The sequence below is a fragment of the Haliotis rufescens genome, unplaced genomic scaffold (assembly GCF_023055435.1).
Source record: "Haliotis rufescens isolate VD_foot unplaced genomic scaffold, xgHalRufe1.0.p SCAF_10, whole genome shotgun sequence".
NCBI lineage: Eukaryota > Metazoa > Mollusca > Gastropoda > Lepetellida > Haliotidae > Haliotis > Haliotis rufescens.
Genome location: NW_025963780.1, coordinates 42546905 through 42570503, shown reverse-complemented (window position 1 = coordinate 42570503; position 23599 = coordinate 42546905). Strand labels below are relative to the sequence as shown.

The 23599-nt window shown below is 41.6% G+C and overlaps 1 protein-coding gene across 2 annotated transcripts in view; it reads right to left on the bottom strand.

Moving 5' to 3' along the window:
• Positions 1 to 23083, bottom strand: part of LOC124114691 (solute carrier family 28 member 3-like) — a 41356-nt gene extending 18273 nt beyond the window's left edge. The window contains exons 1-2 of one of the 2 annotated variants that reach the window (XM_048390938.1): positions 22999 to 23083; positions 16975 to 17241 (exon numbers count right to left, since the gene is read on the bottom strand). In XM_048390938.1, the coding sequence (XP_048246895.1) occupies positions 16975 to 17225 (251 nt within the window). In that variant the 5' untranslated portion in view covers positions 17226 to 17241; positions 22999 to 23083. Of the gene's footprint in view, positions 1 to 3112; positions 3365 to 16974; positions 17242 to 22998 lie in introns of those variants that run through there. The other variant, XM_046475377.2, reaches the window with a different exon arrangement.
• Between the last annotated feature and the right edge of the window lie 516 nt (positions 23084 to 23599).

Genomic DNA, 23599 nt, shown 5'->3' with positions numbered 1-23599 from the left:
GGCCTAAAACAACTAATGTCACTGTAACTACTTATCTGCATGTTTGATAAATTAATGTATAATGTCAAGTATAAATAATATTTAAAGTATGCATAGCCGTGTCTCAAAAGATAGTTTATGCATCGGTGTGTTGACTCCATGTGATATGTTTGTTTTATTTCATCTATTATATATTTTAATTGTATTGTTATGCATATTTGCAGAGTTAGAACCAACTAGCGTATGTACATGAAACAAAGTCCAGCTGTCAACTCACACCCCAATAACTTGTTCTGTGTTTTGCTGCCCTAACCGGACGGAGCCTTGCCCGCTACTACATATTTCTGATGAAATCATTTTTCAGAGCGAGAGTCGTATAACGCTCCTAATATATTCGTAGAAAGAGCAAGGTTAAGTGTACCGAAAAAGTTGTGAAATGTAGACACCAACTGCCTAAATATTGCTCGACACAACGGGAAAGTTGAAGTCATCCCTCATACAGTCGTCTGGAGAGTTTTCTGTCACTCTGAATCTTTATGCGTATATATGATGAGGCGGTTTCACTGCTGTCCTTTACTTCTAGGTGAGATGGGTACATAAGTGGAGGGGAATAGGCTATTTAACCATTATTGAACGCCATGAGATCAGCCATGTACCTGCAGCTTCTTTGCCAAATTGTCTTCTTTTGATCTTGCCTAAACGTCTAATCGTTAAAGTTCACAATGATATTATCAATGAGGAAGCCCTGCATTTCTCATATTTGTTTCTCAGTAAACTTCAGATGACATCAAGAAACTCTACAGATAGAGACGGAAGTATATGGTCACTGCGTTAAGTAACAAATGCTCCATGGATGTAGGAATGAAGGTTTTCCTAAGTTCGTCATGTGGGATAGAGGTGTACAATGTTGAAATATCAAATGTTTTGACCGAATAGTATCACCGCTGACCATTCAGCAAGACAGACGGCAAGGTTGACAGCATCAGACATTTTGAGCGTGAGTTCAACTGGGCTAAATAAGACGAATAAACAAGCAAGGTAAACTGTTCGTGAAACATTTCCAGCAGTAGATGTGTACTGGCAAGTGTGAGTGAGTGTGTATGGTTTTACGCCGCTTTTAGCAATATTCCAGCAATATCAAGGCGGGGGACACCAGAAATGGGCTTCACACAATGTACCCATGTCGGGAATCGAACCCGGGTCTTCGGCGTGACGAGCGAACGCGTTAACCACTAGGCTACCCGACCGTCCCTGGCAAGTGTGAAACTTCATCAGACTTGACTGTGTTGACATGTTCAGCAGATGCATTCGGTGACCTCTAATGGCAAGTTAGAAGCTAAAGTTGAACTCGCAATCTCTTGCGTTTCGACAGCAAGCCTACTACGCACTTAATGAGTAAAATTAAGGACAGATTTAATTTGTTGAATTAGCGTTTTCTCAGTTACGATAAGGCGTTACTTTATCAAAATAATAAAACGGGCTTCAATTTGACAACATGTAATTTTGTCATTTACATGTTCTGGAGAAGAACTTAGCGTGAAACAATATGTCTTGCAACAGACATGACATCACTGACACTTGCTGTTGTTTGGTCAACAAACGCTGTAACCTTGACCTTTCTTTCAGATGATATATAGGCGGTTCATTCCTCTTGAAATTACACCTTTGATAATACATAGAATGTTATACTCCATTCGATTTGTTATCATGGGTATCTCGCTCGTGAAATAATTTTCATATAACGGTTATGTTGTTTGAGGCCTTGTCACTGGAAAATAATGCACACTGTTTATGTAGAACAAACTATTTCACTCTGGACAAACAATTGATGCTCGTGTAATCAAAACGAAGACATAAAGGCCAATTATACGGAAAGGGTCAAAAGACGTTGACATTGCTCATGACTCGATATCTGACACACAACAGACCCTTGAAGATCCGGGGTAGAATAGGTCTTCAGTAACCCTGCTTGCCGTGAAAAGCGACTATGCTTGTCGTAAGAGGCGACTGAAGGGATCGGTTGGTCAGGCTCGCTGACTTGGTTGATGCAAGTCATCGATCCCAATTGCGTGGATCGTTGCTCATGATATTAACCACTGGATTGTCTGGTCCAGTCTCAATTATTTACAGACCGCCGTCATATAGCTGAAATATTGCTGAGTGCGGCGTTAAAAAAACCAAACCAAAGACACACAACAACACGAACAAGGACGTTGATTCTGTTGACAGATTTAGTGTTTAACTATAACCATTTGTTCATAGAAGCCTCGGGCACTGGGCTCCGGCTGATGTACCCAGGACAATTGAACTCAAAGCGTGGACGTACTTGTACGTTAGACCCACGCCGGTGTGTAAAAAACAATAAGCCATTCCAAAAGTTTGAGTATGAGATGTGTGACATTGTACGTGTTTGTTATTTGAGAAGAACCTTTAGTAAAGAACACAGCCTGGACGAAAGAAATATTTAAAATTGCTTTAGGAATCAGGGTATACTCAAATGCGTGAAAAGGACAATCATGGTTCTGCAGCTATGAAAGTGGACAGGTAGCCAGATAGTTGTACCTTTGGGTAAAGTAAAGTGAGGTTCAAAATTTGTAATATGGATAATCATATCAACTTCAACGGTTCAGACTCCAAAGGTTATTTTCCTAACGCGCCCTATCGCTTTCGTGTGAAGTTGTCACATATTTGGCATTGGAAAGACAATGGTAAGTAGCTCTAGTTGAGCTGAGGTTTTCCTTAAGTCGACCTGAATGATATAAATGACGTTGTCCATCTATTGTGCAGTCTGTGCGATAGTTCCCACGTGGTAGATCGTTGCTGAGACGGATGGAGTTACGGGGTGGAGCCAACTACTGAATTCAACCCATTGTGGTACATGCTAGTGATTGTGAAAGACACAGACCGCAATCTGTATCAAGTGTACCACGAGGATGTGTCACTTAGTCAGTAGCGTCGACATCAGTACCAGTGCTCAGAATCAGTCTCCATGTTAAACTGATATCTTGAGCTGGTAGAAAAGAATACAAAATAGAACTTCCTCACTTGCTGAAAAACTATTCTAACGCAGAATCATAACCGGAAAGTAGACCTGCGTCAAAAGGTTAAATGAAAAGTAAAATGTTAAACTCACCTGTGAACTTTAGGTACGATATGTTACAACAACAAGCATGAGTAAGTCCAACACGAACAACCACAATGACGTGCAACACTCGGTGTTCTAGGAGATATGCTCCGGATGTTTTGGGTTCTGTTATCTTGGCTGTCTCACACACACTAATCTTAATAGGTCAACCAACATTTTCACCCAACTAACCTACAGGTTTTCAAGTCGGCAAGTATAGTGTTGACATAACGTCTCCTAACTGAGCAGAATGTAGTCTTGTCGGAGTTTTCTGTTTCTTAGCGAGAAAAAAATTAAATCGAGGTCAGCCAAGATATAGGTTGTATCATCTCTAAACCAGTCTATGCGTAGTATAGAATGAAAGATTGATACACAACTCGAAAAATAAAGTTTATTTTTTAACTGAACCTTTACGGTATAGATAGAGGCGCAGAGATTCGGAGTCGTTCTTTCATACCTGATGTACTTTAAGAGTTAACATATTGTGACTGAGTGTATTAGAACGTTTCACACAAACGAGTTGTTTTTTTTCTAAATAGTGTGTTTTTCTATGCCGAGATTTCTATTTGATATGGAAAGGGTTTTGTCGCTTTATTTAACTATTGACATGAAATGACGTAACAGCATCTTTACTTCATATACCATACCCCTAAACAATGGCTTCCAAGCATGACATAACCACGTGAGTGAGTATAGTGAATGAGAGAGTGGGTGACGAGTAACAGGATTCATCCGAATGGCTGGTCATGGTAACAAAGGTCACTGGAAACTCCGGCCGTTGAACAGCAACCCTGAAAAATGACAACACAACTTGAAAATGTCGACATTGAAACAATCCTATTTTCTGCATGCAAACCCATGAAGATCCGGGTAAGATTAGGTCTTCAGTAACCTTGCCGTAAAAGGTGACTACGCTTGTCGTAAAAGGCGACTAACGGGATCGGGTGGTCAGGCTCGCTGACTTGGTTGATGCATATCATCGTATCCCAAATGCGTGGGTCGATGCGCATGAAGTCAATCACTGGACAGTCTGGTCCAGACTCGAATTTTTACAGACCGCCGTCATATAGCTGGAATTTTGCTGAGTGCGGGGTTAAAAAAAACCACACACAAACAAAGCGTGTATGCAATTTAACTTCATGATGACCAAACGTATGCACCCTCTGCGATCAAACAAAAGGTTACAAAATAACACCTTTTGGTATCTTTCATAATTTTAACATCCGATAAATCTTACCTCGTAGAAAATGGCATTGGTTCCTGAAAAAGATTCCTGAAAGAATAAGTCAATACAAACCTGCAATGGCACCAGTCATGAACGAGGCTACGTTTCCCGCTATAAGAGCCCGGATGACGAGTTTGACAATATCCTGTTTCCGTTCAGGTGCCATGGGAACCAGTGACCCGAGTGTGACACCTATAGCGGTGACGGTGGAGAACCCACAGAGAGCATAGGTAGCTATAACTTCAGTCCGTTCCTGATAAGAGTAAAAAGTAAATGTCTTATTGCTTGGAGCGGTACTACTTCTAGTATTCATATTTAATATTCTCTTCTTATCAAAAACAGGAATGGGTACTGCCCTTATGCATTATGAGTGAGTATTTATAGCTTTAAACAAAGTACGTTCATCCTTCACTCCAAAAGATGAGGCACAGGCGCGGATTGGTACGCTAGCGATTATGCAATGTGCTTGAGAGAGTTGTGTCTCTTAGCATGACATAATATGCTGGTCGTGGGTTTGAATTCCAATGTATTACCTACGTGGGCAAACATATCAGGGTTCATAAAAATCATATGGTTCTAGGGTCAAATCGCGTCACGAGACAACAATGTATTGTTTCAGTCATCCGAACGGCACTGTTGACGTCATTCGAATCTTATTGTGATGTGAGGTTGGAATGACGTCACACTAGAAACGACGTCATAGATGAAGATTGTTCACGTCATTCGACTGTCCTTTTAGGTAAACACTAAAATTCGTCTCTTAGTTGAGACATCTTCTTCTGTAAAAAATAGAACATTATTTTTTGTTCATGACATACTATGTTTACGACTCTAGTGCCTAAATTCCGGCTTTCGCTCGGGAAATATCGGAATTTAGAGACTCGTGTCATAAACATAGTATAGCATGAACACTCATATACTATCCTCTATATCTTCCCTATTTTGATACTTGATCTATCAGATCGCCTCCATGGTCTAGCACCTGTCCGGAATGCGGAAGGTCTGTGGTTCGATCCCAGGGATGCGTCATACCTAAAGACGCTAGAAGGCACTTGTTGTTACCATGCCTGGTGCTCGACATTAAGGCCACAATATAGGCCACAAGAATGAGCTCCCACATTGTAACTACGTGGATACCGAATCCTGTGACATATTAATACCAGATCACTTACGTCCATGATGCCACCAAGGAGCGTCTGATTGGTCCCCTCGAGTATGACGTCACCACCCTGCCAGTGCCACGTATGGTTATTCTTGGCCACATAGTCAAGAAGCTGATAGCGGTTTTCCCTCAGCCTGCCGAGTTCGGTGTAGCTAATTATAGGGGTGCCAAAGATCTTGATGCCCAACATTTCCCCCATCTTCCCGCAATCCTGGGTGGCCACGCCCATCACGTAAGCTATCGGGTAGAATAGATAGGAACACACCAGCTGAAATAAAATTAGATTTAAAAAGCACTCGAGTATGCTCTTCAAAGAGCGTTATATGATTCTTCTTCATAGTTTAATAAGGATTACAACATTCAAGGCCGTAGTAAAGCTTTCGAAAGTGGGTACTCGTTTATCTTACGATAAATACTTTCATTTCGATAATCTTAGTAAAGTTTTTAATGATAGCATGTCCATTTAACGTTTTCCGTGGAGGAGATTTATAATTGTAACGCATCAGTAACCAAATTAATGGTCGATGCAATTCCCTATTTTACCTGTACCATATGTTCCCCTGTTTTTTTCAGGTGAACAATTGATTTGCCTTTGCATGTGTTTGTGACAGGTGTCACTTTTTCGCGAACACCTTATATCATAACTATTTGAAAGTGATTCATAAACACATGATATGGTTAAAAGCATACGATGGACCCTCAGCAGAGTTTTTTTATGATGATGGAAATGATTTTGTCACTTTTCTTTACATCTATGGTGCTTGATACCACACAATATGGACACTGTAGACGTATTATTCACCGTAATGTCACCTCTGTATCCCAACCATGTGTATAATAATTTCATCATCTTGGTTGTCTGGGGGCAGTCGGGTAGCCTAGTGGTTAAAGCCTTCGCTCATCACGCCGAAGACCCGACATGGGTACAATGTGTGACGCCCATTTCTGGTGTCCCCCGCCGTGATATTGCTGGAATATTGCTAAAAGCGGCGTAAAACCATACTCACTCAAAACTCTTGTATTATATTTCGATACGTATTCCTATGATTTACAGTAACGTTAAAATCTATATTGTTCTATATGCTAACATGAACATGGAAATAAGTAGTGATGTTATGCTAACATGAACATGGAAATAAGTAGTGATGTTATGCTAACATGAACATGGAAATAAGTAGTGATGTTATGCTAACATAAACATGGAAATAAGTAGTGATGTTATGCTAACGAGCCATGACAATACGTATTTCAATTCGTATGGTGATGCCCAAATAAAAAGTCCTTGCATCCAGTTTAACCAAAGCGTTATGCAAATTCGGAATAGTTTTTGGTCTTTATGAATATAATTCTAGACTATACTAGGTCTAGTATCCAAACGGGCAGTCTCCATCTGGACACTGAGATTTTTCAACAGTTGAGTCGTGTAGTATAACTGCCCCCTCTGACGTTCGACTATGGTAGGTACGTATTCACCCCAAACGAAATGCCAGGGACGCCAGCTTGGTCCCCGAACCACTCCAATGTATTGTCAACAAGCTTGGCCAGGGAAACGAAGGCGATCTGGTTGGCGATGGTGTTGGAGGCGATTTTTATGGCCGCAACGGCTCCGCTTGAAACTGCCGAGAGAATGTTGCGATGCTTCCTGGAAGACAACGTTCAACTGTAACGTTCGGAGGCAGCACATGTAGAAATGAAGGTAGCATTCATCGGATAAAGTAAAGAGTGGTGACCAGTTGTACTAACAGACCAGCAGTTGGTGTTTTGGTCTAAATGCTCTCATTCTAACTAACCCGCTCACATACGTGTACCTAGGTCCTAACGTTCTCAGCCAAGTCAGCCCAGTCCCAACCAACTCACCCAAATCACAAACACTATCATATTACCAACTCAATACAGTCCCAACCAACCCAATCACTTAACAACTCACTCAAACTCCTGCTGTTACGTGTCGATTCCCAAATTGAAACAATGTTTTAACCCAGAATGCGTTTGTAAAAGAACTTAGTGTGAAACCAACAAACAACCAACCAATGGAAAACAATCAACTATTGTATTAAACAATTTGTTAGGTTTACAAACCAATACAAATTACTGCACAGTTATTACAGCTGCATGCAATAGAGTGGTAGTCCAATATTCAATGGCAGTATCAAATACATGATGGCAGTGGTGAGATAAATAGTGCAGTGGTATAAACATATTCACCTAACCGCAACAGTGGTCAAGCTGGTGATAAGTGACTTCACACAAAGGCTGGTCTTGGTGTAATGTCAGATGAAATGTCAGGTGTAATGTCAGGTGAAATGTCAGATGAAATGTCAGATGAGATAGGCACGCGACCGCTCCATTTATATAGCCTCACACACTTCAGGCACTTTCCACACAGTGCTAGATCAGTCCAATGGCACTAGAACATCACAGATTATTCAAAATGACATCCACCCATGCTATTCGGGAAGTTTACAGACAATTCGAGCATCTAACTATAATAACTTCTTCACCACTGCTCACATTAAATAGTACTACATTCTGACAACTAATCATTGTCAAAATACAATATAATGAACCTCTACTGAATCTCAACAGACACAATGTAATACAGTTACAATCATTGTTTAACAATTTATTTCACATCAGTGTCACCTAACTGACCCTACTCACTCCAGTCCCTTTGCACGGTACTTTGCAAGAATATCACTTTAACGTGGACTATATTGAGAAATTCATCGACACAAGTGTATTCCTAAGTCCGTACACAACTTTCATTCTGATCAGTGGACCACAAGCACAACTAGTGACAGCGACTTTGAACTGCTCAGGACACGAGGTGGGGCCTCACATTGTCTCGGACCAGAGTCTTGGCTCAGATTCCAACTGCTGTCCTTTAGCTTAGTCAGAACATCACCATATCACATATCATGCCACCGATGTTGAAAGTTATTTGATAATGCAATTGCCCATAATACAATTACTGAATGTGACAACACCTCCGAGCGCAGAGACGTCATTTGGTCTTCAAAATCAAATATTAGCAGCCTCGATTTCCGTATTTGTCTGCATAACGAATATGACCTTGACCTCAATAGTAGCTGCCATTTAGGAGAGCAAACTGCTGTGCAGAGTGGATAAAAGCCTATTTTCCCCAACAACCATTCCGTTTGTGTGCGCAAATAGTAGATTATTCCTGTACTGTGGGAACTCCTGAGGACACAACAAGCGACAATAACGTACTTGGTATGAGTCTGGGATTGTAGGAATAATGATCTTTAGAATTCTCTGATATATTATTTTTTTTATCTTTTGTGTGTGTTTTTCTCTTTCTTTCTCCTTTTTTTGTCTTTTCTGTCAAGGGTTGTAAATCTTGAATCATTGCAGGAAACAAAGCTATACATAGTTATAGATTCAAAATTCGCTCACTCATTACCTCAGTCCCATCCTACTCACCCAACTCAATCCAGTCCAACTCAATCACTCCAATAACTTACTCAAGTCCCAGTTCCATCTTTACCCCATCTCTGAAGTACGACTTCTTTGTTTCTGGACACATGAGTTTGGTGACGGCGAGAGCGGCGGGGGCGGACATCACGGCAGCGGACAGCAGATGGTTGGCGGGAACCTGCAAGTGCGACACGTGTACCCCAACTGAATAGTCATATTTCATGCAAGACCCTGGCTTGTGTATTATTTCTTTCTGTTTCAAGCTCTCAAACAATGTTTTTCCTACAAATACAGACCCGACCCTTGCAAGTTATGATCGTATGCTTCATGCTGTTTCGTGGCATATATACTCACCGCCAAAAGAAACGCGAACCATCGAAACATATAGAAGTATGTACGTTAAGCATGTTAAGAATAGATGTTTCCAATGTATTCATAATAAAGACAAAACTAACAATCAGAGTGCCTTTATTCTCATCACGACATGACATGTACTTCGTAAACTGGGGAGAAAGTGTTATTGTAAGATAAACATGTGCTCACTCCGAACTGTATGTAGGTGCCCATGACGGCGCCGCTGACGCTGGCGAAGCCACACGTCATGATGGCGTGAAGTTCTGAGGGTGTCACGTGCTTCAAATATGGCCGAACCAAGAGGGGTGCTTCCGTCTGTAACACATATTTAGAGTAATGCATTCTATACTGTAAGATTTAAAGATGTCATACAATTGTCTTGTTCTCGTGATAACTCGTTTTAGTTCTAATTTGAGGCCTCTGTCGACCATTGACTTGTCAAATTAGAGACCCCATTGCTGGAGTGACACAAACTCAATCTTCATGAAAATATTATAGGGAAGTATATACTGTTGTAGGGGGTGACGATTGTCAGTGGCTGCAAGTTACTGAAGCGCTCGTAAAATGCTAGTGTTTCTAGATTATTTTAGTGGCATCTCTACAGCAAATAATAAATCAGAGTTATCTCCCCACCTCACTTCCGGGACTTTTTATCTATTTGCCCAGAGCGGACGGGATAACTATCTGAAAACAATGACTACTTAGCAGTTCTCAACACCATTCCAGATTCAAGAACTGGGGACATGCCACATTCAAGACTTTCGACAGTGACAGTTATTAATCAGTGGATAATTATTTGTATTATCATGAATTCCTTCAATGGAAGAGAGAATTTCTCAAAATAAGACCTCACACAAGAGATCATGTGATATAAAGTTTCGTCAAATTCAATAATACATATGTTCAATATATTATATAAACGTGTTTTGAACAGCAATTTCAAATTTAGTGACCTTGACCTTCAATGTCCCCCAACCAGACGCCATTGGAAAACGCTTTGATTATTCATTTTTTTATGAAATATTTCCTCATCCAGTTACCAACCCTTGCCCAACTAAGCTGGTATTCCTGAGTATTCCAATTTGGTTGGACTAACGAGTCTATTCATAGTCCAATCAAAATCCCGTAAAAAAATACATGGATTTAAACGTGCACATTTAGGTCGACTGCATGATTGGCAAAGCATGTGTACCGCCAACTGGGCGTCGACAGGTATTTTACAAATGTTTTTCCTGTTTTTATCAAGGTGCTCAAGTAATTTGATGCACTTTGCGTAAGACCCCTTTCTATTACAATACAGATCTTGATTATCGATCAGATCGTTTTGACTTGGCGCCGCCATGTTGTTTGAAGCAAATACAAGGGATATGGATGATGGAATCTGATTGGTCAATAGGAGGGACATAGAAGGGACATAACTCGTTATAGCCACTGATGGTGCTATGATCGAGCCTGGAAATTCAAGCCTTGTTCGGCAAGGTTGGGAACTGGACTTTTGTAGTCAGTTAACTCCCTTGCCTCGGGAAGATGACATTTCCTGTAATTTTAGCCGTGTTCAAAAATGATCTTGTGATGTTGACCTTATATGAAGTCGCCTAATATCAAATGATCGAGATCGAGACATAAAGGGAAAGTTAATTATTGGAAGTCATCTCTCTTGTCAGCCTTGTGGAATGTTTTTGCCACTCTATGTATAGACCTAAAAATGACACAGATGAGGTGGACTCATATCTTGTTAAGGTGGACAAATCGGTGAAAGGGAATTGGAATTGACCAATATTGAACCAGATCAGGCCAACTGGGACACCAATTACCCCTTGACATATTAAATGTCAATATGTACGTTTGTTTCACATGAGCCATAGAGAAATACGTTCCAAATCCACAAGCTGCAAAGGAATCACAATTCTGAGCACCTACCAGCCCTATGAAGATGTTCGCCGATGCTATCACCGACTCGATGGGCCCACAGTCCAGGCAGAAGGACAGGAAGGACCCGAGTCTCTTCATAATCACCTGGATGACTCCAATGTGGTACAGCATGAAGATGACGCAGTTGAAGAACAGCATCACTGGCATCACCTTCAAGAGATATGCAATTTGATAGTGCTTGCCCACTGACATACCATGCCACGATTAACACGGATACCAACTCAGATACTGTATAATGACTCCAAGCCGACCAGTCCTTGTTTTAGCCCCGTAAAGCTGTGACAAGCAGGGTAACAAGTACCATCTTCTAGCATCTTTTGGTATGAAGCGTTCAGGGGATCGAAACACCAACATTCCGTTCTCCGGGCAGATGCTCTATCAACAAGACCACGGAGAAAATCCCTACAACAGGAAGATGCTGGAACTGAAGAACAGCATCCCTGACATCACCTACATCAGGAAGATATCGGAGCCAAATATCAAAATCACTCAAAATGTGTGTCTGTGTCTGTGTCTGTGTGTGTCTGTGTATGTGTGTCTGTGTGTGTGTCTGTGTGTGTGTGTGTGTGTCTGTCTGTATGTGTGTGTGTCTGTGTGTGTGTGTGTGTGTGTGTGTGTGTGTGTGTGTGTGTGTGTGTGTGTGTGTGTGTGTGTGTGTGTGTGTGTGTGTGTGTGTGTGTGTGCGTGTCAGGAAGGTACCGGACCCAAAGATCAAAATCACTGGCATCATCAAAAGTGACACATTCACCCTTTGAAAGGTATAAAAACATATATATACCTTGTGAGGAATGTGATTAAGAACAAATACATTATGAACTGGCCTTGAAACTTTCTAATGTCCACTTGTATGAATGTGTTGATGTATTGGCATATACAAGATTTATAGGTGTCTATAAATGTCCATGTTTACTTTCGATATGTTTGTGATTGTGTATGTGTAATGTTCAATAACACATCAATAACATGCCAGTAATAGTCCTTGATGACCCGTGATTATCCTTTCGTGCACATGAATTTGCCTCCGTTTCAGCAACGTAGGATTTTAGATTATTTGGATTATTTTTTTTAAGGTATATTGGTCAATCCCCTCTTGGATTTCTATGAAATTCCAGGAGATGAGGGTCAGCTTTGATATTCTGAAAGTAAATGTAAGTTTGTACACTGTATTTCCTATGCGATATTGTACTTGTTTGAAAATGATGTGTGTGAGTGGGTGGGTGGGTGGGTGGGTGGGTGGGTGGTTGTGAGTGAGTGAGTGAGTGAGTGAGTGACTGAGTGAGTGAGTTCTTTAGCGCCGTATTCAGCAATATTCCAGCCATATGACGGTGGTCTGTCACCAAGTCACCAGGCCTCCCAATCCACGTCTCCTACGACCAGCATAAGCTGCTGGACCCAATTCTAACCCAGGGAGTGAATGGATGTCATACTCTTGTTTCTTCTACTCACAGCAAAGGCTATCCTGTGATCCCGGTAGTTCTTCCCGAATACAAACTGTGCTCCAGCACTACCGTACTTGAGGAAATCTTCGACCCGATGTCCACTCCAGTCAAACATCGTATACCCCCAGGATGTCCGCAGAATGATGACGGCAAACACAAACTGAACCACGATACCCCAGAACACCGGGTGCCAGTTCACCTGGGGACGAAAGTGTATGGTACGAAATGTTTGGATTGAGTATGTAAACATATGCGAAATAATCATACGATCATATAATCGAAACAATACAAGTGCATATTGTGGGATATCAGGGCGAATCGCACTAGGAGGGACATAAAATCTAAACAATACAAGTGCATATTGTGGAATGTCAGGGCGAATCGCACGAGGAGGGACATAAAATCTCAGCAATACAAATGCATATTGTGGAATGTCAGAGCGAATCGCACGAGGTGGGACATAAAATCTCAGCAATACAAATGCATATTGTGGTATGTCAGAGCGAACCGCACGAGGAGGGACATAAAATCTCAGCAATACAAATGCATATTGTGGAATGTCAGAGCGAACCGCACGAGGAGGGACATAAAATCTCAGCAATACAAATGCATATTGTGGAATGTCAGAGCGAACCGCACGAGGAGGTACATAAAATCTAAGCAATACAAATGCATATTGTGAAATGTCAGGGCGAACCGCACGAGGAGGGACAAACAATAATTCATTAATAATTTCATTCATGACCATTGAGTTCCCAATAAATGCATGTGATTCCTACTTTTTCCTCCACCCCTTCACTCCAACAATAAGTGCTTCATTTATATCGTTACCACATGCAATGCAGAAAGAAAACAAGGCCTATTGCTTTAAAGGTTGGTTCCCACGGGCCTTACACATCCTGTTCTGGGTCTGTCCACGTTCGTATATGTACACGGAATCCCTATTAATGCCCTTAGGTATATTTCACATCTTTCACTTCCAAAAAGCATGCAGAATAGTTGCTTCATTCATATCATTACCGCTCAGTGCAATAAGAAAACACGGTTGGTACCCCACACTCCTCACACACGTCCACGTGACATGTCACACACACACGCGCGCGCGCGCGCGCGCACGCACGCACACACACGCACACACGCACACACGCACACACGCACACACGCACACTGGTTGTAGCCACGTTCCTACTTGTACTTACCCTTGATGGACTGGTGGAGAAGACAAACCCAAGAACCACAAACACGCCTACACCGAGAAGTGCCTGGATATTCTGGGGGTTGTACCTGATCACTTCCAGTCCTATGTACACAGCCACCCCGGCGCTCACCAGCATGTACAGGCTTCTGTGAAGACAGAGAGAGACTAAGAGTGAGTGAGTGAGTACGCTTTTACGCCGCTTTTAGCAATATTCCAGGAATATCGCGGCGGGGGACACCAGCAATGGACTTCACACAACAGAGACTAGGACCAATGCACTGAAACCTAATGGTAAATGGGAGAGCTACTAGTTGAGGTTAACGCTCTGATCAAGAGATAAATACTCCTCGGAATAGAGTGAGAGAAGGATGACTAACTAAATGATGTTCGTGGGAACAGGGCCGCCTCCGTGGTCTAGTGGATAGGGCGTCTGTCCTGAGAACGAAATGTCGGTGGTTCTGTCGCCTGTATCGTCATGCAAGATTGTTAAAAGATGGAACTTGTTGCCACTAGTCTGCCAGCACTAGATAGGCGCTAGGATTATACAAGTTGGGTATTCATGGTAAAACTTTGACATGGTTAAGTGGTCTAGCACTGTAAAACCAGCATTAGTCCGGACTTGTTACAGCAGCCACACACAAACGTGCATGTACGTCGCTATATGTCAATAATCTTAATCGCGACATTCAAGCCCATTTCACCTCACCTGCCGCTTCCTGGTAACTGTGGTAGCTGGGGGTAAGGGTTTATACTCTGACTGAAACACTCAGTCTGATGTGTGTTTGAGAAGAGTGCGCTAACGATGGCCGTTATTACACTGACACTACCTGCACGGAACAGGGAGAGCTAATGGTGGTGGATTATTCAGGGGACTAAGACACCGACACCTTTCCATTCGGAGTAAAGGGAGCATGGAGGATTACATTCTGACAAACAAACCATTGCTTCTTGGAGTGGAGTGAGATAATCATTTTGGTTTATGCCCCAACTTATAGTCCTGGGAACAGAGAGAAGGGGGGGGGGGGGGGGGGGGGGGGTTACTCTGGTTTAACACACAAATTCTCCTAGGTGTAATGAGAGGTAGTATGGTCTTTTATGTTCTGATAAACATAATTGACGCTCTTGGGAATTGAGATGGGTAGGATGTAAGCTTACATGCAAAGGTTTGATTGAGAGATATTGTTTATCTGACCTACTCACAGATGCGCTGGGGAATACAGAGCATTAGACTATGAACAGGGGCTGGCGGTCATACTGACCAGCATATATGGAGCAGTATCATGCATCAAGGAATATTCTGATATCCTGCTGATATTTGGACAAATTGTACCTTTTGGTCCACCGTCGCACTGCCCGTGTCTTCTTCTTCCCTCCCCAAACTGATGTACATCTTCCAAGGCAGTTGAACTTGCACAGACCTTTGGTAGTTTTTTTCAACACGTACAGAACTCCAATAAGTGTTCCAACCAGCAGACGAATAGACCCTTCGTCTCCAAATCTGTGTTTTTGTCAATAATCGAAGCAATTATCCTTCGGAAATATCATGTAGGTTTGTTTGTTTGTTTGTTGCTTAACGCCTACTCAGCTATATGACGGCGGTCTGAAAATAGTCGAGTCTGAACGAGACACTCCAGTGAGTGACATCATGAGCATCGATCCACGCAATTGGGATACGATGACATGCATCAACCAAGTCAGCGAGTCTGACCACCCGATCCCGTTAGTCGCCTCTTACGACAAGCATAGTCGCCTTTTACGGCAAACATAGGTTGCTGAAGACCTATTCTACCCCGGATCTGTACGGGTCAGGTAGGTTAGTAATGGGCGTGTTGATGTATTAGCAACAACAAGGTAGTTTCCAGATTGAGATCCAAGAACAAGGTTTCTGTATCACAAAGGCCAATGTGAAGGAGCAGCAATATGATAAAGTTGACGGGTGGGGTGGGGAAAGGGGAAATTTAATGTTTTGACTCACTTACCCTCATGACCTATAAAGGTTCATGCCACCAGAATATTACAGGTTCAGTACCAAAATGTTATACACTTCTACAGTGGGGATTCCGGGTAACATTAAGTCCCCAGCTATCTGGGGCAAGGGAGTAAACTAGTTTCCACACTTATATATAGTTATATTTGGGCTGGACTGACGTGTCTATGTATCGTCCAATGAAAATCGGGTAACGAAATCGATTTCGGTCGATTGCAGGATTTGCAAAACACGTGTAACGTCAATTTAGTGTCAACGTGCAATTCCATCTTTTTAATCAACGTGATTTGATGCACTTTTTATTACAATAAAGATCTCAGATCATCTTAACAGAACGCCGCCATTTTGTTTGAAGCAAATGCAAGTGATATGTGAGGTGGAATCTGATAAGTCAGTTGGAGGGACATAGAAGGGACATAAGCCACTGTCGGCGCTATGATCAAGCCCAGGAATTACAGCCTAGTTCGGCAAGGATGGAGACTGGACCTTTACCGTCAGTTAACTCCCTTGCTTCGGGAAGATGGTCCCCAGCAACCTGTGCTTGTCACAAGAAACTACTAAATGGGTGGGTGGTCAGTCTGGGTCACTTGGTCGATATCATCCCCCCGACGGCGTGTCCTCAATATACCAATCAATGGTGGGTGTTTCTGGTCCATACTCCATTATTTACAGGCCGCTGTTATGAGACTAGAATATTGCTGTATGCAAAACAAAAACCATTTAAATGTAGTACATACAAAAACCCTGGATTACTATCATGGCTTGCCATCTGTTATTTTCATTTCGGAGTGAAATGTTGAAATCTCCTCAAAACTATCAAAAGCAGTGTTTTTTTCTGAACTCCGCTGTTCCGAAGATTGCCAATAATGGAAATGACATGGGATTGGATATCTGACCTTTTGTGGAGAACATGTGAAACAATTTCTCCAGAGTGTTCGTTATTTCTTACAATAAGAATGCAATAGCAGCTACATGTCTTTAGATACGCTCCCTCGAATATTTTTCATATTTTCCCTGGTTCAAATCCAAACATTTTGGAGCATACAAATCATTGGTTTGACTCGATTATATAAGGGCTGAAACATTGCTAAGTTTCGCATGAAACAACAAAGAAAGAAAGAAACCAAAACACTTACTTGTAGTACATACAATACCCGAAGTAGGCGAGGTAAAGCAGCAACAGCAGTCCCTTGACACCAGCAACCACGTTACCCCTGTTTTTGTCCATGAATCCGCTGACTGAATTCTCGACACGCCTGATCGCAGAGCTCCAGCAGTTGTCATCAAAGTCCAGGTCGTCATCGGCGGTCATTTCAATGTCAACATCGTTCACTGTTACATGTGTGATGTCATTTCCTGGATCAGTTGCACTCTGTAAGTCCGCCATGGTGTAGGGTGTGTACCTGTGGAAGTGAGTTTGGTTCAAGGCCCCTAAAATTGTATTTCGGTTTCATGAGCTTGTTGGAGGACTTCGGGGAGTCATGCAGGTCCTAGACGTTTAATACCTTGGTGTAAGCTACGTGAGTTGGGTGAGTGAGTGAACATAGCCAAAACATTTGGCAACTATTCGCGGCGGGAGTTGGAATCAATGGTCCAGGGTGCCGTTGCACAAAGCGGTATAAGTGCTAAGGTTTATCGTAACTCCCATAGCTTAACATACGCGTATGGCAGTCTTAGCGAAGGTTATTTTGCACAGCGGCGCCCTGGTGTTTCAGCAAGTAGTGGGGCCTAATGTGGGAGAAAAGCCAAAATCGACAAAGGTCATGGGTCCAGGTCATACACACGGGTGGTAGATACAGGGAATACCCAAAGGTCGCACATACAGGTCACTCACAGGACATTCGTACAGGTCGTAGACATATGTCTTACTCACAGGTCTTACAGGTTGTAGACACAGGTCGTAGGCACAGGTCGTAGACACATGTCTTACTCACAGGTCTTACAGGTTGTAGACACAGGTCGTAGACACAGGTCTTAGACACAGGTCGTAGACACAGGTCTTTCTGACAGGTCTTACAGATCGTAGACACATATCGTAGACACAAGTCGTAGACACAGGTCGCACTCATTGTCCTAGACACAGGTCGTAGGCACATGTCGTACTCATTGTCGTAGACACAGGTCGTAGACAAAGGTCGTACTCATTGTCGTAGACACAGGTCGTAAACACAGATCGTAGACACAGGTCGTACGCATTGTCGTAGACACAAGTCGTACTCAGTAGTCGTAGACACAGGCCGTACACACAGATCGTACTCACACGTTGTGGACTTTTCAAGTCAGGGAAAGGTAGTTAAAGGCGTTATGTTAAATCAATTATTGACTATTTCCCTCACATATACGATAGCTGGGAGTACCACATATGCCTACATGACTTCGCGGAATGTGTGCTAACGTGCTGAACTTTGCCGTTCTATACATGAGAGCCTTTCCACGGACAGTCAGTGTCACACATACCATCTGCATCTGTCAACCGCTTTATTTTAATAAATAACGCAATGACAACGTCGATAACTTTAATTAAAATCATTACACCGCGTACAGACTTAGAAAAGGTCAAAGAATAAGAAATACATATTAGATATTTGGAACTCCATTCAATCAGGTGAATGGTGAATTAAATCATCCCAAATCAATGAATAAATATGCAACGAAATGTTACACTTCAATTGAAATATATCAACACTTGCAGGATATAACAACGTATGTTTACAAGATATACAGTGTGTCCAGCCAATAGGGTTCATTCCCAGGACGCCAAGATAGTAAACATGTTTGTCGACACATTGTACGTATGTAAGTACTAATTAATAAATTATAATGTGTGTATATATAAATATTTTAAATTATACACCTGGGCAACTACACAAATTACATACACAGAGGATATTATGTGAGTGTCCATGTCAGACTACGTTTACGCGTGTCGTCAACCTAGTATGACATGAACACGAATATAATGTTCTATTTATTACCAATTTGAAAGATGTCTACATACAGAGATGAATTTAAGGGTTTGCCTATAAGGACAACAAGTCGCAACAGCAGCGAAACCACAATTTGTCGAATGACGCGATTTTTCATAATATGAGCACTAATCGTTTATGGATTTGTGATGAATTACCTAGAAGTGAAAGTCATCGAAATCCCACGACCTTTTAAATGTGTGCATTAAACCATAAAATCGCATTTTACCATAAGGGTTATCATAAATCTTGTTCATCTAACAGCATGATGAATGATTCATTTCAATTATTCCTTGCACTGCTCAGAAGGGGCGGTCGGGTAGTCTTGTGGTTAAAGTGTTCGCCCGTCACGCCAAAGACCCGGGTTCGATTCCCGACAATGTGTAAAGCCAATTATTGGTGTCCCCCGCCGTGATATTGCTGGAATATTGCTAGAAGCAATCGGTTTGTCTTATTATCTGGTGAAGAACACAGAATTGTTGCATATATTTAATTGTGGTGTGGCCAACGCGTTACCTGCAGAATGGCGCAGAATTCCGCAGGACAGAATTTGTACACATATCCAGTCAGTGTCGAGGAGCTACAGAGCTGTGATTACTGCCCGGTGCGGACACACGAGATCAGCGCCACCTTGTGGCCTTATGTGTCACGACAATGAATAGTTTACAATACCTGTGTACAACGACAACATGTGACTGTCGAGCTGCAAAATTTCATATTTGTATCTATGATGTTAAATTAAATATATCGACTTTATTAGGTACAATAAATTTACTAAATATCTACCTGTGCGTTTCTGTGCTGTATGACACCTAGCAGATGCTTCCATGGCGTTTGTTAATATAGTATTACTTGAATTACTTCATTTTTAAATCTTGCGGTCTGAAATAGGTGCAAATATAACCGAGTTATTATAAAGAAACCTAACATGCTCATCAAAGGATTTAATGTTAAAACAAACTGTTACAGATTCTGATTTCATCACTCTTCATTGGCAGGATATTAATAATGGGATGGGTGATGAGTTCAAATATATGCCGATGTGAGAGTCTAAATGTTCTGATTAACAAAAATGCTCTCAGTCAAAACATTTTACCAAATGTTTGACATATATTACGGGTAGGAATTGGAACATATTCGTACACGTCAATGTTTTTTTATGGACAAAATGTCTTTTACGCTCGACAATAACGAGGACTAGCGTCACTGTGTTTGTGCTATAATGTTTCCGTGGTTTGTTTAGGTGAAACCAAAAAAAACATATTGACTTTTCCAGCGGGAATCTGCCTCCTTGTCAGTTCTCCATGCGATGCTGACACCGTAGTCTGTATCCTAGTCTGTCTTACAGTCCCCGAACCGCATTACTTTAAGTTTATTTACTGCCAGCATTAAATTGTTCTTAAATTGTTGTGTGATCTATCTCTCTTTGACCCCCTGGGAAGGTACGTAAGTCCAGTATCATTCAAGGTATCATGTCCTTTCTCTGTGATTTTAATCGTAGTATTTTTGTTGATTTTAACTCTTTGGCTAATCTGTCTGATAATCGCCAGTGCCAAGAGGGATGTTGTAAATCCTGCTGGGGTACCATGTAGGTAGCAGAAGTACCGTAAGTCCCCATGGTCCCTAGTATGGTGGCCTAACTTTGGTTGCTGGCGATCTACGGCCCGTTTTTATATTGTATCGTTTGAATTGTATCTGATTATTTTATTGCTCTAAAACTAGTTTTAAAATTATAATCTGTGATATATTGCTAGTTGTTGTACTGTCCTTCGATGGCAGCTTTTAATATATAATATCAATGCCTAACTTGTTCAAGTCACGATATGGCTGAAATACTGCCGATGTGACTTTAAATATTAACTCACTCACTCACTATCTCTCTTTGTTATGGATGGATGCTGTTTTTACCGGCTGCCTGGGTGAGTCGACAATGTCACTAAAGGGGTAAACTTGAAATTACATAAATCAGTTGCTGTGATAACATTGTTGACGAACTGCAATGCAGGTGAAAGTAGACGACGCACTGGTGCATAAAACTGTGCATAAAGTTGTGCATAAAGTTCTTTTGATAACACTGTTGGCGAACTGTACTGTTGGCGAAATTGTATGGTATATTTCATCTTGAAGACAGATAATTACAATTACAAAGAATAACAATGACAATGTTGAGTGTAAGTCACTAAATGACTCAATTAATAAAAGTACATTCTAATCGATATAAGCAACATCTCATATTTCTTATGATTTACTTTCATTACTGTTGTAACCAAATAATACACAACCGAGTGTCCGATAGTGCTGACTGTGCATGGCGGAGGGATATTGTGACGTCAATAAACTTATTTATGTCTTAATTCGAATGACTGATTAATCAGCAAATCTCGCTGCTCTGCGCGGGGTAGATACCAGAGAGAAGCATGCCGCCGCAGCCAGAAATACGACACCTACTACTACCTCCTGAAGGAAGCCTTGGGCATCACGTGCGTCAGGGAACCGGCGCAATGTGATTGGGCGTTAACATTTGTACAAGGCGGAGCAGTTTTTTCGTCCATTTTAAGCTTTACAACTCGACGTTTCCCCTAAGACTTTCTGGACACTCACCAATTAATCAATTTTAATGATTTTTAGTCGTTTTGCCGTCCAATTCCCAATATGAGGAAAAAACGACGTTTTCGTGTTTGCATTGATTGCTGACTGCGCTATAACACAACCTCCATCTACTTATTAAAACGGCTAAGGCTTGTAGCTCAACTTATATTCAGTGACGCGACACTACTGTGGGTTTGGATGGGATTCCATATGCATGTACTGGAGTTTGGTAACTAGATCCCCTTGGCAAATACAAGTATTGTATGTCGGGGGGTGGGGTGGGGGTGGGATTGGGTGGGAGAGTGTTATTGTTTATTCAGTCCACAGTGATAGTAGGCCATTATACTCAGTGATACTGATCCTACGTGTAATATATATTACAAAAGTACAATATATAAGTACAATTGCGACGTCATATATTGTACCTTTGTCATATACTATTAGATATGGTGACTTGAGCTGCCGTATACGGTATTATATTTGGTAAGCAGAAAATATATTGGGCGAGGCGTCACCATAACGAATGTATTATGCCTAAAGTTTACACTATCTGGAATCCATATCGCACATGCCATGTCAACATGAAAACTTAACACTCTGCAAACCTAAGAGACCAATAAATTCACAAACATGTTCTCCAAATAAGATTAATGTCCTTGCACATCACAATTAATGACATAAAAACACAAAACCTGGTCGAATAACGAATTTCTATACCAGAATTTTCATGTGAAATATGTGAAGTGGGTGTTACTGACGGTATACCGTCTCTTGTTCGGTCAGTAACAATCATCTAGGATGTTTACTGACGGTATACGGGATGATGTGGGGTCAGTAGTTCTGCTCTCTAATTGGTCAATCTCACTTTGAAGCATAATAAATGTATATATGTGTATACTAAGCTGACACATTAAGATGTAACTGGAATACTTCTCAAAGAGGCATTAAAACCAACTCACTCACTCACTCACTCACCCTAGAGCATGATGGCTATGTTCGTCATGTATATTCAATAACTGTGTTTTCTTCTGTATTTATCAGCACGGCATGTTCACATGTTACAGCATCTGCACAAAAGACCGTCTCCGTGGTCTAGTGGATAGAGTGTCTGCCCGGATACCGCCTCCGTGGTCTAGTGGATTGAGTGAGTGAGTATGGTTTTACGCCGCTTTTGGCAATATTCAAGCAATATCGCGGCGGAGGACACCAGAAATGGGCTTCACACATTGTACCAAGGTGGGGAATCGAACCCGGGTCTTCATCTTGACGAGCGAACGCTTTAAACACTAGGCTACCCCACCGCCCCTAGTGGATTGAGAGTGCTCAGAGAACGGAAGTTCGGCGGTTGGTACTTGTTGTTACCCTGCCTGCCGTTTGGCAGAAAGGTGATGAAACAACGACTGGTCGGCTCGGAGTCAGTATGCTGTGTCTGAGTAGGATTTGCACGGTAAACTGATATTTTACTGGTATCTTAGTGGGCTAGCAGTATAAAACTGACATTAGTCTGGACTAGTACAAGTACCCACACATACACGTGTCGGCACTAATCTTGAACGCGGCGTTGAACCCCATTTACCCCCACCCCCACCCCACTTTATAACCTACCTGGCCGTGTTCCTCAACTTCCACTGTGAAGTAGGCCTGAGTATGTCTGTGACTGGGCTCCACTAAGTAATGGAAACTCATCGCGCTGGGAACACGTGAGCCACAGAGCTATACATGAAGCTAAACATGGAGTGTTATTTACGCAGGAACTTATCCCCCGCGTGATCACGCACTTGAGGAACACAGGATTAAAGTGGATATAGGTATCACAACGTAAAGTAGGTATTGCTAAAATGAAAATTACGCTTAATTGAAACACAGGGGTATGTTTTTGATTTTACTCGTTTTCAGCTACGTTAAAGAAAAGGTATCACGGCAAAAGCCGTCATTCGTGCATAAAAAAATATTTATGTGATATCGTAGATCTACACGTTTACATTAAGTTTAACATATAATGTCTCCTTGAGTGACAAAAACTGTTAAAAAAGAACATCTAAAACAACACTGTATCTCATTACGTAAAAATACAATGATTTTTCATAATCTGAATAATATGATTGTTATTTACTTTTACAGCCACAGATATTTTTGTTGAAAGTTCTTTTGGAAGAACAATGTGTTGCAAAGATAAGAGACGTGGGATTGTTTCCATTTCCTACAA